General features: G+C 38.6%; 1 protein-coding gene and 1 pseudogene across 4 annotated transcripts in view; both read right to left on the bottom strand.

The window, feature by feature from the left end:
* The window catches only part of dock1 (dedicator of cytokinesis 1), a 312,984-nt gene that overhangs the window by 62,558 nt on the left and 231,596 nt on the right, over positions 1 to 18,830 (bottom strand). For all 4 annotated transcript variants that reach the window (XM_017701249.2, XM_017701241.2, XM_017701234.2 and 1 more), the window contains 4 exons: positions 13,957 to 14,035; positions 11,846 to 11,946; positions 3,670 to 3,728; positions 1,087 to 1,235 (listed from right to left, as the gene is read on the bottom strand). In XM_017701249.2, coding sequence (XP_017556738.1) covers positions 1,087 to 1,235; positions 3,670 to 3,728; positions 11,846 to 11,946; positions 13,957 to 14,035 — 388 coding nt within the window. The remainder of the gene's footprint in view (positions 1 to 1,086; positions 1,236 to 3,669; positions 3,729 to 11,845; positions 11,947 to 13,956; positions 14,036 to 18,830) is intronic.
* Positions 8,351 to 8,469, bottom strand: LOC119265042 (annotated as a pseudogene).

The following is an 18,830-nucleotide window of genomic DNA, read 5'->3' on the forward strand; positions in this document are numbered from 1 at the left end:
GCCCGTCTGGCACCAACAACCACGCCACGTTCAAAGTCACTTAAATCCCCTTTCTTCCCCGTTCTGATGCTCGGTCTGCACTTCAGCAAGTTGTCTTAACCACCTCTACATGCCTAAATGCACTGAGCTGCGGTCATGTGATTGGCTGATTAGCTATGTGTTAACAAGCAATTGAACATGTACCTAATAAAGCGGCCAGTGAGTGTATCTCGATGTCCACTTGTGATCAGATCGCTAGACATATATATATATATATATATATATATATATATATATATATATGTATGTATGTATATATATATATATTAATACCAGGAATAAAGGGGATCCAATAACCTCATCATGTCCCAGAAAGTCAAAGTTTGGTATGCTGAAATCTTCATAAGCACAACAATAATAAACTGTCAATATCGATTAACAGACAGAAGTGCTACCTCAGATGTTTAAATGGGTTTAATACAGGCAGTTAACCCACTCTCTCCGTGCCAGAGCTAGATGGCTGTATGGCAAGAGAGCGAGAGGACTAAACATAGCGTGGGCTAAAGTACTGCAGCAGTATTCCTCCAGCTTCTCTAGTTATTAAGCCCATCAGAGCACATAATAGCAGAGGATAATGGATAAGCAGAGATACAGTCAAACCCCACTTTACACATTTTGCTACAAATATGAATTAACAGAATTATGGTGTTCATCACAAAAACACCTCGATCCTCCATCTGCTAGAAAATATTTGATGGGTGTCAAAGCATGTTTAACCATTATGGTGACCTATATTGAGCAGCATGAGAAATTCTACCAGATGTTATTCAACTGTACCTACAGCTGTACAATTAAATATTATGTAACCTGAGTGACCACGAGAAATCCCATGACCTCAAATGATCCAAAACCACAAGTTCGCAAATTTTAAAATGTTTTAACAAACTATTAATAAAGTTAAGAACTGCAGTTTTTTTAGTAGTTGTTATAGTAAAAGAAACTGGATAGACATTTATTATTTACTTACAGGCACTTATAAGTAAATAAGTTAGAAGTACAAGTACTTCTATGTTATACTTCTGCAGCAGGTATCAGAGTAAATCTTACCCTTTGGAAGCTGCGAGTAAAATGAAACTCGCACTGCATCATGTCGAAAAAGATGGGGATAGTAGCTTTGCGCAGCTCAATCTCTGGCACCAGGGTCATCTCCAGGATCGGCCCCACCATCTCTGGGATAAATTTGATTTTGTGTGGACCTGCAGTTAATTCAGAGGACACAGGCAAGAATTTTTAAAACAGAACTCACAACAACAAAAAAAAACTGTAAATACAGCATACAGGAGTATATGGCTTTCTTAACAATAAACAGCTTAAACAGAAACATTACAGAAACCACTTTTGTCTATGTATTTAGAGTTTGGGTTTTGAGACATCTTCTCAAGGATGCGGTCTCTGTTTCAATTCATTTTAAGCTACACAAAGCTGGTTTCTGGTTGCTCTGAATGTTTCCGTCTGATACTATGAGTATGCATGCTGTAACAGGGATACAGAATTCTAAATCTGTGCCGTCTTGTATCCAATGACGTTTTATGGATTCTCTAAGACTCTTGTGCGCTCTCTCCCACACACTGAATGTCTTTAAGTTTGTAAAACAAAACATCTTATCCAAACTTGTCAAAGGAATTCTTGGTGTTGTTTTCAGCATGCTGGGTGTATTTATATTCTCTACACCGTGAATATAAATACACTTGCATGCGCAGACTTAATTAGAAGTCACACAAAAAGAGCTATCTAGGGATGTAGAGGTATTAACGAGACATGAGGTTTTTTTTCCTATAGATGAACTGAAAATGGATAGGAAATAGAGAGCTCAGCATGTTCTCAGCTTTGTCTGTGGCTACTGATCATACCCCAATTAGCACCTACATTTATAAACCATTCAGTCACATGGGGAAAATAGTCTTGAAGCAAAACAGCTGATTCTGAGTCAAAGAATAAACCATGCAAGTTTGCGCAAGTTTGAAAGTTTTCTGAAATGAGAGCCAACGTTTATCAAGCTCCTCTGTGTAGCAGTGCTGATCGAGGATTTTGCCTTTTGTTTAAAAGAATACAATGATATTGATTGGAGTAGCTGAGCAAAGCTCAGCATTCTTGTCTGTGGCACTAACTAAATTTGGTCCCTATATTAAATAAAATAAAAAAATTAAAAAAAAGATTCTTGGCTTGAGATATTTTTTGTTTGAATACGCATGAACTTCAGAATATGGCAGCCTGTGTGCTTCCAAGTAAAAAATATCTTTATAGGCCTTTCAACATAATAATTCATATTAAAAACATATGTTTAGTAAATATTCATTGGCTCATTTTCTGTTAACAAACCTCCAGCGCACATATCGACTTAAAAATGACACAATGTTTTCTGAATTTGTACAAAATATTAGAAGCGTGTGTATTTATAACCCTAAAAAAGTATTAGGACACCATAGAACTGATGACGTTAGTTTTATAACTGCCACCAACAGCGTTGCTGCAAAGCCATTGGTGGCCATTAAAACTCTGAGATATGTATGGTAAAAAAGTAATTAGCTTTTTTGCAGCATTTTGGTTCAATTTCAGCCAATTCCTCTTGGCAAACCATCTTCAGTTCCCCAAGATCATGAGAGGTCCCCTCTGGGACTCACAATTTCAAAACCTTCCATAAATTTACATCAGGAGACTGGCTAGACCATGCAACCGACAACATTCTTAGAAACCAGCCTTGAGTAATTTTGGCTGTATGTTTAGGATGACTGTCTTAAAACATCCATCTTGTCCTCCTACTTGGCCAAGGAGAAATTATCCTCTATTATCTCCCAGTACATCGCTCAAGTCATGGTTCCTTCGTTTGTTGCGAAACAGTTCTGATTTGTCTAAATGCTCATGTGTCAATTTCAGATAAATAACTTTGTGCTTCTTTTCTTTCAAGCAGAGACGTTTGTATGGGGAGTAGAAACAGAGCTGACTGAGGTGAGGTTCACAGCTCATTGTTCTCTTTATAACTGTTGTCCCTGCAGCGTTCTGGTTGTCCTGTAGTTTTATCCTTTCGAATCTAATAATGTCACTGAGAATTTCAAGAAGCTCCTTCACTTTCATCATGATTACTATGTGTTGCATAAAATCTTCTGAACCAATGACAGGTGCAAATAGCAAAAAATTTAAAATGTATATAGCACTAATATGTAGAACCTAATTTATTTTTATTTTTAACCTCTATATTTATGCGTATTTTATTATATATGTTTTTATCCCTATTAATTTCATTTAATTTTTAAAAATTAATCCTTGTTTATTGTTAATGAATATTTTTTGGGGGTTAATATTTATAAACATAAATTCAAAAGAAGTGTGTAAATTTCAAGTGTATATGCACTGGATGTATGTTAAATAACTAAAGGGAAAGTCTAAATGCATGCCTGCCTTACTGTATATTTCTGGGTAAAGCATTTTGAGCCTTTGTAACTAAAATTAAAGCTGCATAAACAAAGGTTCATTATTGTTTTCTTGCCATATTTTCATTATGGAGTCTTCAGTATCATCTAAAAGTTGAGGAAACAACCATATAATAGCAATAACAGCAATCAAAAAATCTGTACAATTAATCAACTGAGATGAAATGTAAACTTCCAGTACATTTCGCTCAGAGACACTCACCCAGGTTGTACCACATGTCCCGGATCTCAAAGCCAATCTGCCGCCTCATGTCCTGATACCTGGAAGACACAGAGAAATGTTTCAGACAGCAAGTAGCATACTTCATTTCCAAGAGCCAGACCTCTTTCAGCCATGGAGTGAAGCATTTGAATTATTTCACGCTCTCAGAATATTGCACACTCTCCAAACTGAGGGCCTCAGGTGTGAGAACACAAATAAAAAAAAATATTTTGCAAAATGAATACCTGAATGAACACCAGATTAATACATAAAAAAAGAATTAGGGTACTTTTTTTCTTTTGCATCAAGGTTTTATCGCTTGCAAATAGCAAGAACAAAATTCATACATGTGTGTCTATCTTCATGCGTGTGCATATGTACAGGACAGGAGAAATAAAACCAGCCATGACCACGCATACTAGCTGTGGCATAATTTTTCCCTTAGTCCACAACATGGTCATCTGGGTGTTAAACCTTGAAGGAATGGAATAATGTCAGGTTTCCTCAAAGGCTGTCTCTCATTAGCTTAAAGACACTTAGCAGTGATTCAGCCCAGGGTGGGAGTTGGCTAGAGGTTTATTCTTTCTCCAGTGGCAAAAGATCTCACTGGTGACTGAAAATCAGAATTATGTCTTGGGAGAGAGAAAGAAGAGTAATGGAGCAGAGCCTTAACGTCTCTAATTCCCGAACTGGGACTATGTGGCCTAATCTTAGGCAATTAGAGTGAATAAGGAATGAAATTAGTTGGGTGACTTACAATGTTGAGGAGTGGTTTCCTCTATATTTGAACAATTGAACTGATTATGCCTACAGAAGCCACACAAACTCTTCTTTTGGACTTGCACCATCAACAGTAACAGTGGCACTGGACTAATTTCAAATTATAAACAAATCTGGCATTCCTTCTGTAGCTCATGCTTCTTCTCAGCAAGTGTGTACAAAAAAAAAAAATTCAGCTAATGAGGACACTTTAGTCTTTACAGTTAACGGAATACTAATTAAGATTTTCACAGGATTTGGACATATCTGCCACTGTAGAAAAGAACATAAGCTAAATTCAGTGAATGTATGAGTCTACATGGACCCGCTTTCCCGTCTGATTGGTGTTCAAGCTCCTGCTGTTTGCAACGTGCCCGACTGAGATGCATAAGGACATGCATTATAATTGGCCGAATTTGACAAGTGCTGCTCCCATAGGGAGAAAGTGGCTACAATACTGAGGCAACAGTAGCAGTGTAGACAAATGTCTGACTTCATACACTGATTAAAAATGCTTATTTAAAGAAATGTCCAAACATATATATATATATATATATATATATATATATATATATATATATATATATATATATATATATATATGTGTGTGTGTGTGTATGTGTATATACATATATATATATATATATATATATATATACACATACACACAAACACACACACACATACATATATATATATATATATATATATATATATATATATATATATATATATACACACACACACACACACACACACACACACACACACACACATATATATATATATATATATATATATATATATAGTTATTGGTTGATATAATCTGTTTGTTTTACACAGATTTTATGTAAATAAACATTTTCCTTTCTACAAGGAAGTGAACAAAAACGGCTGAATGAACAAGGAAATTAATGTTTGCTAATCCCTTGAAAACTAGAGATTCAGTATCTGAAAATAGAGGTTGAAAATATCAATTACTACTAAAGCTGTATCCCCAGGTAAAGAATAAAAATGTGTGTGTAAGGTTAAATAACCAATTCTGTCTCTCTTTTTCAGATTAGAGGGATTTCTTTCCAAAATCCCAGGTCACAGTGTCTCTCAGTCTGTCAAAGCCAGAGCAGAGAGACTAAAAACAGGCTGACCACCTGCTGTCACTGAAGGAGAGCAAGAAAAGAGGAGATGGAGCAGAGGATAAGGTGGGGAGGAGAGAAAGATAAAGTGTTTTCAGGAACACAAAAGCAGTTTTTCAATACAATGATGACTGTATTTTGAGCAAGTATGATCACAAACAAAACAAAGAGCTGCACATTGGACACAAATATTAATTTGAGCTACCTAAACATTGCTAGCCAACAGGAGCAGGCTTGTACCTGCTGAGCAGAGATGGATAACAATGTCCCTTAAATAGTCACTTTATGTGAGAATGGTAACCAAATGTACAGAACTTCATTTTTATGTTTGTTTCAATTAGGTTTTATTCAAAGAAGACTGACTATTTTTATCTGCTAATTCCTCATGAATGTTCACACAACGTAAATGTCCACATGAGTTTTCCAAAAGGTGTTTAAAAAGCACATAAAAGCTGCAGATTTTACTCCTAATTTTAAGCATCTTTCAGGTCTAAGGATGGGCACCACTTGTCTGAATAAACACAAAATACAGGCAAAACAAGGCGAACCTGGGCAGATCTAAAATGAGTTGAAATCTTTCTCCCAGTTCACAGACAGTGCCACAGCTGAACACCTGAAGCGCCAATGAAGGCTTCAGTAGGCAGGGTGTGAAGAATTGCGGTGGGAGTTTCTATGCAGCAGTGCAGAAATTCTCAAACTTTACAGTTGAGTGGGGTGTTCTGGTGGCGTGAGCAGACAATAGCAGGTGCGGCTCCAGTGCCTCTTCAGCTGCCGTGGTGAACATTTGCCCTGATACCATGAGCATGCACCTCAGACCTCAGAGAGGGAGGATTGAGCCAGTGAAACATGGCAAAGGTCAGAAGCCAAGGAAATTAAGAACCTGTCAAAGGCACAAGAAACGCAACCTATTTTTCTGTTAATTAATGCCTTATTTTCTATTGAATATTTATTCATATCCTTGTCTATCCTTGATAGACCTCATACATTTGTGGCAGACTTGGCAAACTAAAACTGGTTTTAGGACCTGCAGTATCAACGAGAAACAATTATTCAAGTTGTCATCTTTGCAAAAAAAAAAAGTGTTTCACGTGAATCTATCTTTGCTATCTGCATCACATAAGGTCGCAGGTGCATGATGAGCATCCACTGTGCTTCACAAAGCCTCTGGCAGTCAGTGGAAATGAAACGAACAGTTTCTGTGAAGTTGACATCCCAACAAAGTGATGATCTAAAGAAGAAAAAAATAGTTGCATACATCTGCATTGTGTTTGTCATGTGTTTGTTCATGCCATTAAATTGACTATACAAAATCCTCAAACACCATGCCAAATAAACTGAAACACATTATATTTACAGACTGTTTAAAATACAAGAGTTAAAAATATGAGACGGTTATACACTCACCGGCCACTTTATTAGGTACAATTCAATTCCTTGTTAACACAAATCAGCCAATCACATGGCCGTAACTCAATGCATTTAGGCATGTAGAGGTGGTCAAGACAACTTGATGAAGTGCAAACCGAGCATCAGAACGGGGAAGAAAGGGGATTTAAGTGACTTTGAACGTGGCATGGTTGTTGGTGCCAGACAGGCTGGTCTGAGCATTTCAGAACCTACTAGACTGGCCTGCCAGCAGTCCAGACCTCTCTCCCACTGAAAATGTGTGCCGCATTATGAAGCGCAAAATACGACAAAGGAGACCCCGGACTGCTGAGCTACTGAAGTTGTACATCAAGCGAGAATGGGAAAGAATTCCACCTACAAAGCTTCAACAATTAGTGTCCTCAGGAAAGGTGATGTAACACAGTGGTAAACATGCCCCTGTCCCAACTTCTTTGGAACGTGTTGCAAGCATCAAATTCAAAATGAGTGAATAGTTGCAAAAAACAATAAAGTTTATCAATTTGAACATTAAATATCTTGTCTTTGTAGTGTATTCAATTGAATATAGGTTGAAAAGGATTTGCAAATCATCATTGTTTTTATTTATGTTTTATACAACATCTCAACTTCATTGGAATTGGGGTTGTAAATAAAGTAAGAAATAAATAAATTGGGCTGTGAACGTAGCACTTAATATGTTTTAATTTTCGCAGTTCCTTCCGCCAAATTACAGTTCCTTAACAAGCAGCTTATTGCTACGTCAGAGTAACAAGCTCCGCCCACTCGCTGCACTCGAGGGCTTGTCAGAAGAGTGATACAGTGTTTGTGAAAAAGCTGTGATGTTATGGCAGAATAACAGCAACCAATCAGCTTGCATGGCCAGAACTAACTGTTGTATCAGTAATGATAGTCATTTGTATGCTAATGTACACAGACCTGCTCATCCAGATGAACTCTCCAGAGTGAAGAAGTTTAAAGCTCTGCTCCTGTTTTCATGTGAAGGTGCTGCTTCCTACGTAAGCATGCTTTAGGACACTCCATGTAACATGTCTGACAGTCTAATTCACCAACAGTCTAATTACTCAACTATGGAAATCATTCACTCGTTGCAGCCCTTATCGTGACCCTTATTAGCCCCACAGCGGGGAAATTTCACCTCTGCATTTAACCCATCCGGGAAGTGAAACGCCACATTCACACTAGTGAGCACACACACACACAAGGGGGCAGTAAGCACACTTGCCCGGAGCGGTGGGCAGCCCTATCCGCAGAGCCTGGGGAGCAGTTGGGGGTTAGGTGTCTTGCTCAAGGACACCTCTGTCATGTACTGTCAGCTCTGGGGATCGAACCGGCAACCTTCCGGTCACGAGGCTGGTTCCCTTACCTCCAGCCCATGACTGCCCCCATCACAGCACCTGGTATTCCCAGGCGGTCTCCCATCCAAGTACTAACCCGGACCGACCCTGCTTAGCTTCCGAGATCAGACGAGATTGGGCGTTCTCAGAGTGGTATGGCTGTAAGCAATATTCAAGATCTGATCACATGACTCAACTTCAGAGGTGTGAATTTCAGGTTTGAATTACATTTCTGCGAATTCTCATCGGTATAGATATAGATCACACGATTTGTGCAAGAAACTGCCTGAAGCGAGAGAAAGACAGAGTTTAAAAGACAGAAAGGCAGAAAAAAAATCTTGGATGAGATAAATTTATTATTTTTCCAGAGATTTCTAAACCAACTTGCCTACGCAATGAAAGACTGCTTAGCTCTTGTAAAGGCCTTTTAAATCCAAATTACTACAGTTACATAAAAACAGGGAATCAGCAGCTAAATAACAACAAAATAAATAAATAAGGGGCAGGTAGTGTATATTTTGAGATCAAGTGTACACGACAGGACTCCTCTGTTTCTCTTCACTCATCTAAAGCTGTTCCACCTTCAATACGCCATTTCTGCAGAGGTGACCTGCCTCAAGCTTCAAGCACTCTCTTGTTAATATCCGCTCATCGCCACACTGTCACGTCCTGACATTTTAAAGGACCTGAGGCACTCTCCTGAATTTTCATCCACCATTGATTGTTTTGCCAATAAGCTCTCAAAGAGGCATAATTTATGATGACAAGGACGACCAAAATTAAGGCCTTATTAACACAAAAGGAGACAGAGCCCTCATGCTTTGAGAAGGGGAATGTGGCACGGTTACATGTGCTTGCAACAACTGGAGATTTTATAACAATTAGGAGTCAAAAAATAGAAAAATCCTGTCACTAAGCTTAAGATTTATTAGCTTTCTATATACTAAGATTTTTTTCTTTATGAATGCAATGATTTCAGAGGTCATTTCTGAAAAGTTATAGTAATGACTACACTGCACATAAGTGGAACCATGGGAGGTGGGAAGCGGTGTTTGTGTACTGAGCGAAGGTCAGGCAAGGTGTGTGAAGTTGTGTGAGTACCAAAGGAGGCAACACTACAACCTTCTGAAATTTGTAAACAATAAACATCACCACCACGGCTAATTCACGTTTACCTGTGGGGTGCATGGAAAACATTCATGTGCATAAACGTACAAACAGCAGGTTAGCATGTGTTAAAGCCCCAATCAGGAACAGTACTACAACTTTCCCAGGCAATTATGTGGTTTATTATGTTGGGGGACCAACACTAAAGAATTCAGGTGTCAGCAAAAATGAAGACTGTTATAATACATTTCCCTTCCAGACTGTGACATATATTCAAGTGATGAAAGCCAGGCTAGCAAAGCATTGTTCTCTCAGTAAGTGGGAGATTAAACATGTCATTATTAGTTAATATTATGGTTATAATCAAAATTCAGAATATGTTTTAGAAGCAGGCAAAAGTCATTCAATTTTGATGGGAGATAACAGGAAATCTAAAATAGATTAACATATCGCTGCTTTACACTGTCTGCACATTTCATGATGAACAGCCTAATGGAAACAGCCCAAAATTACTTTGGGGGGGCAGCAAAATATAAAAAAAATATATGATGAATCGTTAATATGACCAGGCACTTTAACTACAAAGGCAAAAAGGTCCACTCTGATTTCAGATTGACTTTTAATGAATAGAAGATTCTGATAACAAATTTTGACAACGCCTGAAGAGATGGAAATATTTTTTAGATAAACACAACTAACAAGGACAGTTTCAGATGCTATGTGCTGCTCCTCTCTCCTCTAAGAATAAGTTCAAAAGACAAGGGGAAGAGGGATAGCAAGCAGTCAGGAACTGCACACAAGCCTGCTAAACAGACACTTTTCTGATGAAAGCCAAAACAAATCAACAGCTTGGTGTGTGTAAATTAGGGTTTGTTCGAGGGTCGTTCAGAGGTTGAAATGCTGCCGTCAAGTAAACAAATTATAATTCATTAGCTGTAGACCGTCAGTTTGTGTGTGTGTGTCTGTGTGAATAAGAGGCACTAAACTTTAATTAAGGTTAACTGCATCACACCTACATCACAGTCTTACTGAAATCCTGTCCTTGCAATCTGTGTTGGACTGTGCAGCGCAAGAAGCTCAATCTAAAGAGAAGGAGAAGGAGGAAGAGAGGGAAGGAGAGAGGGAGAGGATAGAGATGACATTGGAGAGATGGAGAGAAAGCAGGAGAGAGCCAGGGAGAGCGAGAGAGAGAGAGAGAGAGAGAGAGAGAGAGAGCAAGAGAGAGAGAGAGAGAGAGAGAGAGAGAGAGAGAGAGAGAGAGAGAGAGCAAGAGAGAGAGAGCAAGAGAGAGAGAGAGAGAGAGAGAGAGAGAGAGAGAGAGAGAGAGCGCGAGTGCGAGAGAGAGAGCTGCACAGGGGGGACAATTTCCTTCATATAGTCTACTGTAATTGCTGTAGAGGATGAAAGCAGAGATCACTCCTATAGAAAGCCACACTGATGTACAGAGGGAGAGAGAAAGCACACCAGAGCAGAGAGACAGCAGCATAGCAGGCTCAAGTCGACTGATGACACTATCAGGAATTGCCCAGTGATTCTACCCATCATGATGGCAAGTTGGAATATAAAAATGTCAGAAAATGTATCCACAGTTTTAAAAAATAAATAAATAAAAACAAAGGTAAATAATAATTGTGTTATAACTTGTGTTCTTATATATTGTAGTCCTACTCTTATATCAGCTCTAATATAGTGTGTCTTCAAAACATTCTATAGTAGCAAAAGGTATTCTTTTTTCGCACCAGCTAAACAGATAAAGCCTTGCACTAGCCTCGAAAAATGAATGTGAGCTTTAATAAATTTCAGAAACAAAGTTGTAATTACATCGGAATTAAATGCAAAGGACTATTTCATAAAGCCACTAGTTTAATAACAATAATACGCTACAAGGACAGTAGCCTGCAGGCTAACTTATAGTAATGTTAATACTAACAGTACACTCTGGCCGGAAATGTGTGATTTATTAAACAAATAACCTCCAAGACCTACCAACCACAGGGAAAAGGAAGAAAATAGGAGTTTCTGACAAAGAAAACAGACATGTTTATTTTCTCCAGCTTATGCAGGCAACTCTGTAGTGTACTTGCGATGATGAAGTGGGTTATTGGAGAAAGACGCCAGGAATATCAACAGAAAGCCTCCTCAGCCTGTAGGTTAGGGGATACTTGCTAGTTCAGCTACATATGCCCAAACATCAGAATTTAAAATATATCAGACTATGAAATGGGTCCTTTATATGCCACATTCTGCGTTATACAGGTGCTGAAACATCTCTTCCACAAAGTACTGGAGGGAAAAATTGCATACACGCAGCTACAGAGTACAGTGATTCACTGTAGGGTTTCCCCTGTGTCTAAGGGTGTATATGATGTATTATTGAGAAGAGCAGAGGTTCTGAGAGTTGCCTGCTGGCGTTACAAACACAAGCTCAATACTCACTTGTGAAAGATCTTTGCTCGTTTGTCACTTGAGAAGTTCTCCAGCTGCAAAGACTCCTGGGTAAGGAAGGCCACAGCCAGGTGGAAGTAGTTATTCCAGAGCTGAAGTAGGGAGAAAAAGTAAATCATCGTTTACGTATCAAAGGATAAAGCATGCTCTGATTAATAGTTCACCCCGCAGCAATCCGTAAACAATGAAAAAAGTAACACCACTGACCCGGCAAAATCTGTTGCACCACAATCCAACACAGGTCCAGCTCTTGGATTACAGGCGCCCCCGGCAAAGTATTTGTTCTTGTTGTAACTTTAATACGTGTTAATATTAACAGTCAGTGGCAGAACTCATCTGAGCTGAATGCTAACTAACTAACGAGCGCGCCATGGTTAGTCGAGTTAATTTGTGGTTTGTTGACGTAGCACAACCTTTAAATGAGCATATTTTCAGACAATGTAGTGCATTTACAGCTAATGGGGCCAACATTTTTATCCAGGGGCTTTATTACAATTACACAAACGTTCTATTTTAAGCTCTAAGATAAGATCTGACAAGTTCCCTATGACATGTTTAGTCTATGTGTTCTTGATTATTTCTTGTGCCATTTCTCCTAATACACAGCAACATATTTCCTTCCATTTTCAGCTGGTCACATCACTATTCATCACTGCGTTAACACATTACTTGATTGGCTAGTCAAAGTGTTACACAGCTCATTCTCTCCAACACTACTCTGCACTCGTCTACGAGGAGCAGAGAGGAAATGATTTCACGACTGCCTGGCCAGCAACTGGGTACACTTAAACAGCATTACTTTTTTCAGTATATAATCTCAAATGTATTACAGAAGATATGCATTTTTGATAGGAGGAGTAGCAAAATGCTGTGATTCTGCAAATGACTGAAATGATTTGGCCATCAAGTCCAGGGTCTGGTCGCGTCACCATATGATTGTATTTACATAAAGGTCTGAATGTACTTTGGGTTAATATTTTCCCTAGACATTGTATCTAATGGGAAGAGAGAAAATAGTAAAGAAATTAAAAAGGGGTTGCCCCTTAGAAGGATGGGTGATTGGCCTTGGTTATTGCCTAGTTTGCCTAAGATGGCTGTGATCAGACTTTGTAACAAAATCTATAAAATTATAACCTTAGTTGCAAATCAGTTTTTACACCATGTAGAGTTCTATTTGATTACTTAATTTGCTGAAAAACTGAAAATTAAGTCCAAGAACTGGCATTAAATTTAGGCTCTTTTAATGAGCATGCCAACATTACATAAATCCATGCCCTTATAATCTTCCAAGTATTCTAATGGAGCTCATAATTCAACTTACAATTTGTTAAAACAGCAAATGGAAAGCTAATTTAAAGTGAACATCAATGGCAGAGTCTGTTTACTATCACCTTTTCTAAGGATGTTTTTTTCCTTCCCCTCTCTTCAGAGTGCAACATTCATGACCTTGATGGAAGCTTACAGATCCTTTGGTCTGAATTATTCTCCACGCAAGATAAGAGTGCATTATCCAATGGTTAAGCCAGTACATAACGCAAACAGAACCAGACAGCGACGAGAGAATCTCTTTAAAATATTCAAACAGTACTCTTTAAAATTGCAGGCTATGAGAATGTTGTTGAGGGTTCCCCTCCTCACCTGCCCTTTGGTATCTCGCCTTCTCCCCCATACCCACACACACACCCACACACACACACAAGCTGTGATGGGCTTGTAGGAGGAGGACTATCATGCCTGCAAACTTTTCTTTTCATGAACTTTTTTTGTTGCTTCATTTTTCCTACAGTAAGCGAAAGGCATTAGTGAAAGAAGCTTACTTTAAAGGCTCAATCAGGACCTGCTGAAAGAGGGCCAAGGATCAGCTCTGATTTACTAACAGGAAAGCATGGGAAATGTTCATGTTGACACAGTACAACACACTGGTCTGAAAACTGCAGCAACATCCCATTGGGGTTTGCAATCTGCAAATTATTTTACTTAATTGTTAAAATATGAATGAAGAATGTACACATGTAAATAATGTGGAGTAAAGATACCATTATTGCATTGTGATGTCTGTCTCTCTCTCCCGCATAACTCATTTATTTGAGATTAACACTCACCTGAAGCTCAAAGCTTGTCTGGTCCAGGAACTTCTTGTTCAGCACAGCGGCATATTGATTGATGGCTCGCAGGAAGACTCTGAAAGATAAGAACAAAACTCTTTAGTATTTGCTGGCCAATGTGACAGAAAACCACAAGCTTAAGATCTTTGCTACAGGTGATAAGACTTTCCTCACTGGCACATGGTCATAATCCATCTAGCAGAGCTCAAAAACACTGTTTTAAGTTTCTCTGTAATTACAGAGCCTGTCTGCTACCTGGAATGAAGGTAATAAACAGCATATTAAACACATGACGCTGTTAGCATCACTCAGAAGGCCACAGTCTCTCCTAACTTGAAACAAGAGAAGACACACAGACAATACACTTAGTAGGAAAACATTACATTTGGAGTAGTTGTGATTGTTCTGTCAATTTAGGCTGAATAAGCCCACAGGTAAGGACCAAAAACCCTACATAAAATGGCACTTGCATTAAGATGTCACTGCATCACAGGGGGGTAAAATCTTCAGTTTTCAGTATTTAGACTGCCCCTGCCTTAAAAAAGATTTCCGTCATTTCTTTAAAAGAAATTCTCTGCTTCTTACAACCCAGGTAATCCCAAATACATTCAGACTTGTTAAGGTCTAGGCTCTGGGTTTGTCCAATGACTGCAGCAGTTTCTGTTAGGTTTGTATTTTTTTTCTTCTTTATATATTTTCTTTTCTTAACAATGGCTTCTTGACAGCTACACATCCTTTCAGACCAAAGTGTTGAGTTGTCTTCTCACAAGATGGACAGAAACACTTGTGGATTTTTTTCAGAACTGAAGCAAGAGTGGAGCTTGATTTTCGCCTCTCTGTCAAAGATGAACATGTTATGTATAGCTTTTCTGCTAGTGACAGCTTTGGTGGTACATCACATCTTGCATCACTCTTCATAAAGATTTTCTGAAAAACGAATAACGTATTTGGCCATTAGAAATGAAAGGAAGTGTGTTCTGTAACTTTTGCACAGTGCATCCATCCATCCATCCATCCATCCATCCATCCATCCATCCATCCATCCATCCATCCATCTATCTAATGTCTAGACATACCAAATTCACTCCTTTCTTTATCCTCAAAAGGTGAAGGTCTTAATGTCACTTAATGCAGTACTATTCTATGTCTTGATGTTACTATTTAATGCTATAAATGTTACATTTTGTGAACCTGGGCCTGTGACCTTAGATTTCGGGTCAAAGTACTTTATTATGTACACTGTCATGTTAGAATGACTGTGCCCAATCAGTTCAAGACAAGTATTAGAATGACATTTCTTGCCCAGACTATCTCTTCTGAGCCAGCAGTGAAGGAACAGCATTATTAAACACTTTTTTTTCCAGGGCAATTTGAAAAGAGAGTTCTGCTACTTTAACACGGAGCAAAAAAGTCACAAGGGCATCTGAATGAGATGTTCTATTTTCCCAGCATGAAGGCATGAGTAGCTAATATCTGTAGCATTGGCCATAATAAATCCCCTTCATGTATGAGCACAAAACCTAAATCTGGCATTTCATTAGCGTTAGTCTTGACTGGAGCTCGCAGAATGAAAAAATGGAAGTTAGCTTTAAAGGATTTGAGGATGTAAACAAATCAGAAAAGCTCTAAATCAGCCTCTAATCTTAAGAGGGCTGGTGTGACAGGGGCGGGATGAATACGAAATTGCCAAAGATAAACAGGGCAGCTCACTGACGTTGAGAAAAGAGCTAAGGTATTTACAGTGCCAAGAAAACTCAATCTCTTGTCTAGGGCTTATATTTACTGATGTATTGGCCAAATCTTGTCATAACATCAGCGAATTAGCAAATTAGTAGTGAGTTAATGTTTTAGTAATGAGAAGCAAGCAAAAAAAAAAAAAAATATATAAAAAAAAATTCACATTTCAATATTATCTGGATACTACTGCATGACTGAGGTTTGGGTTTCTTGCTTGAAGCTTTTCTTTTAGTGCCAAAAAGTAACCAAGTTATAAAAAATTTACAGCAACAAAACCATCTCCACTGGTACCAAGTGTTGCACCAACACCAGTACTTCTGACGCATGCATGCACGTCAGCAGCTAGCTGGGCCTCTGCGTCCACTAGCACCACCTGCGGTGCTCCTCCTTCAGTCAGTTGTATCACTTACCACAAGAAAAAACACTGAAATTCGCTGATACTGACAGCGTGAACGTGATATTTACTGAACTGTGCTCAGAGATGCAGCACGAGTGAACAAGATGCACGTTTGAGACAAATGACTTTAGAAATTTGAATGTTAAAACACATTCAGCTCTGCTTTTGAGCCAAAGAAGCTGTTGTGTGATGATGGTCTATGATGGTTTTCCACTGTTTTGCACAATATATAGTATACTACTACTATTATATACTATAATACTATATATTACTTCAGTAGTTAAACACGGTTGTAATTACTAATTATATAACTGTAAATACTAAATATATTCTTAAACATCAAATAAATATAATCCAAAAAGTAAATGCCATCTAGCCAAGCTGAGTGTGTTTTATTTGTGACGAAGAGCAAAGATTTAAAATTATTTTTAAAATGTATGTGTAAATACCAGGACTTCTGTGTGAGTTAGGATAGTTTGGGTCAGTAGGATTTTTCGATCTCCTGAAGCTGGTGCTCTCAGCTTAACGTACAAAACTTTGAGTGTGATGGGTCATAGATAAACATATAAATTAATAAACAGTGGAAATAATTACAAAACCTAAAATGGTTTGACTGAAATCACTGAGTGGCAGTGGCACAATGATACCGTGGGCTGAGCTCTTTAGCAGCTGCCTCCTACCAGTGAAGGTGATTGAAGCCGTGATTGGTATAAAGGACGGATTGATTTCTTCAGGGAAAGTTCAAGTGAAACGTGATAGAGGGAGAAAAGAGCAGGCTGGAGTAGATCAGCAGGCATACAGGGTTGTGCTGTCAAGCACTTCAGAAATATCTGAAGTCAAAAATAAAGTTTAATCTAACTTGATGGAAAGCTGCCCGAACTGCAGACTTGTGTCCTATTTGTGATCAGTTAACTTTAGTTAACTTGATATCCCTTGTTGGAATGCATAAATCCATAGCAAAAATTCTAAATGTTAGGATTTAAATAAGAAGGAAGAGGGTTCATGAGGTCAACAAAAGCAGAGCTACAGGTGGGACAAGACATCATGAAATCAGCATGATCAATGATGAAGTCCATATTCTCACAGAAGAAATGACAGATGAACAGGCAGGATTGAGAGGTGCTTTCAGAAGGACAAAAACCAGGAGGTCCTTATTTCTATAGCAGTCCTTCCCTTGAGCGGTGGAGAGCGGAGAAAGGCTTTTTTGAGCCGGATGACAGCGCAGTTGTTTTCTAGTCTAGTGAACTTCATGGGTCCTTTCTGGCCGCATTCTTACTGAATGTCACAGACTGTCATTTCTAATCAGCTTTTCCTGTAGGATAAGCACATGGCACCTGGCCCTCCCTACCTCCATCAGTTCAATCAGCATCTAGACACAGCTTTGGCATGAGGGTATGAGCACACCGTTCACATGTGCACAGATAAAATACACAAAAATACACACGCACAATCACAGATAAACACAGAGGTACATTTACAGACACTTGCCGATAAATACAAGTTGTTAAAAAGTGCATCGCACATCAAATGCAGCGATTTTGCAATGTTAGTCAATAATTTTGCTCAATAAAGTGTGGGCTCAATTTTGGCTAAATTAAAATGCTGTTTACAAATATAAAATTAAAAACAGACATGTAAAAAAAAAAAAAGCTTCCTGTATTGTTTTTTTAACAATATTGATTTATATTCCACTACAAAGAGTTCCTCCAGTCACATTTGTTTATTCTGTGAATTTTTACATATAATTGTGAATCATCACAATAATCAAAAACTTACAGCGATAAAATTTTAATTATCACGCCTTTTATTGTTTTCTAGAGAACTATAAAATCACTGTGAGGTCAGAGCTTCATCCCCTTAATACACACCATAACCACAATGTTTCAGCCTCTAATTACCCATGCAAGGCACAAACTCAAAACAGCACTCAAACTGATAAATGTGTTCCACCGTCTCCCACTGCACAGCCTCTCTCTATGATAAACTACTCTCATTGCCTTGACGCACTGACCGGCTATGGAACTGTGAGCTGTCACAACAGGGCGGTCCGATGGATAAGACGAGTCTATTCCTACTACGCCATCGCCGGTCAATAAAAGTTCATCGGGTCAGATGAATCTCCCTTCTAATGATCCCTCCATCTCCATTCCCTTCTCTTCCCGGACGCCACAGTCATGTTTAATCAATGGATGAATGCACATCTCTCTCTCTGAGCCAAGTGCATACAGTAGCAATACTCTGATCCTGGGCATCCATCTCTGTGGTGCTGCAGTGCAAAAGCTAGACAAAAGCTAAACAAACTAGATTAAAGCTAAAAGTGCCAGACAAAAGCTAAACAAGTCCAAAATACAGCCACTGAATTACCACTTTGTGCACCTTCATAGGTCTTGTACTTGTTTCAGTGGGTTAGAGCTGTTTTGGTATAATGGGAAGGACCAACAGCATATTAGACCAATGTGGTCACAAGGTTTTGGGTCATTTACATGGGTACATGTACAAAGTATGTCCTACAAATGTCTTCCAATGTCTACTAAATTCACTAAATACCCGATTCCATTTCACTGTAAACTGGGCAGTCTTAATTTTGGTTAATGCTAGGGTAAGGAACCAATCAAAGGGCTGATGTACGTTGTCCTGCCTATACGCCTTCAACAAACTGTCCATCTGCTCAAGTCGGAAAAACCTTTTGAGAAAAAAATCTTGCACTGTCAAATGATGTGTGATCATTACAAAATCA

Source organism: Pygocentrus nattereri, chromosome 13, assembly GCF_015220715.1.
Source record: "Pygocentrus nattereri isolate fPygNat1 chromosome 13, fPygNat1.pri, whole genome shotgun sequence".
Classification (NCBI taxonomy): Eukaryota; Metazoa; Chordata; class Actinopteri; order Characiformes; family Serrasalmidae; genus Pygocentrus; species Pygocentrus nattereri.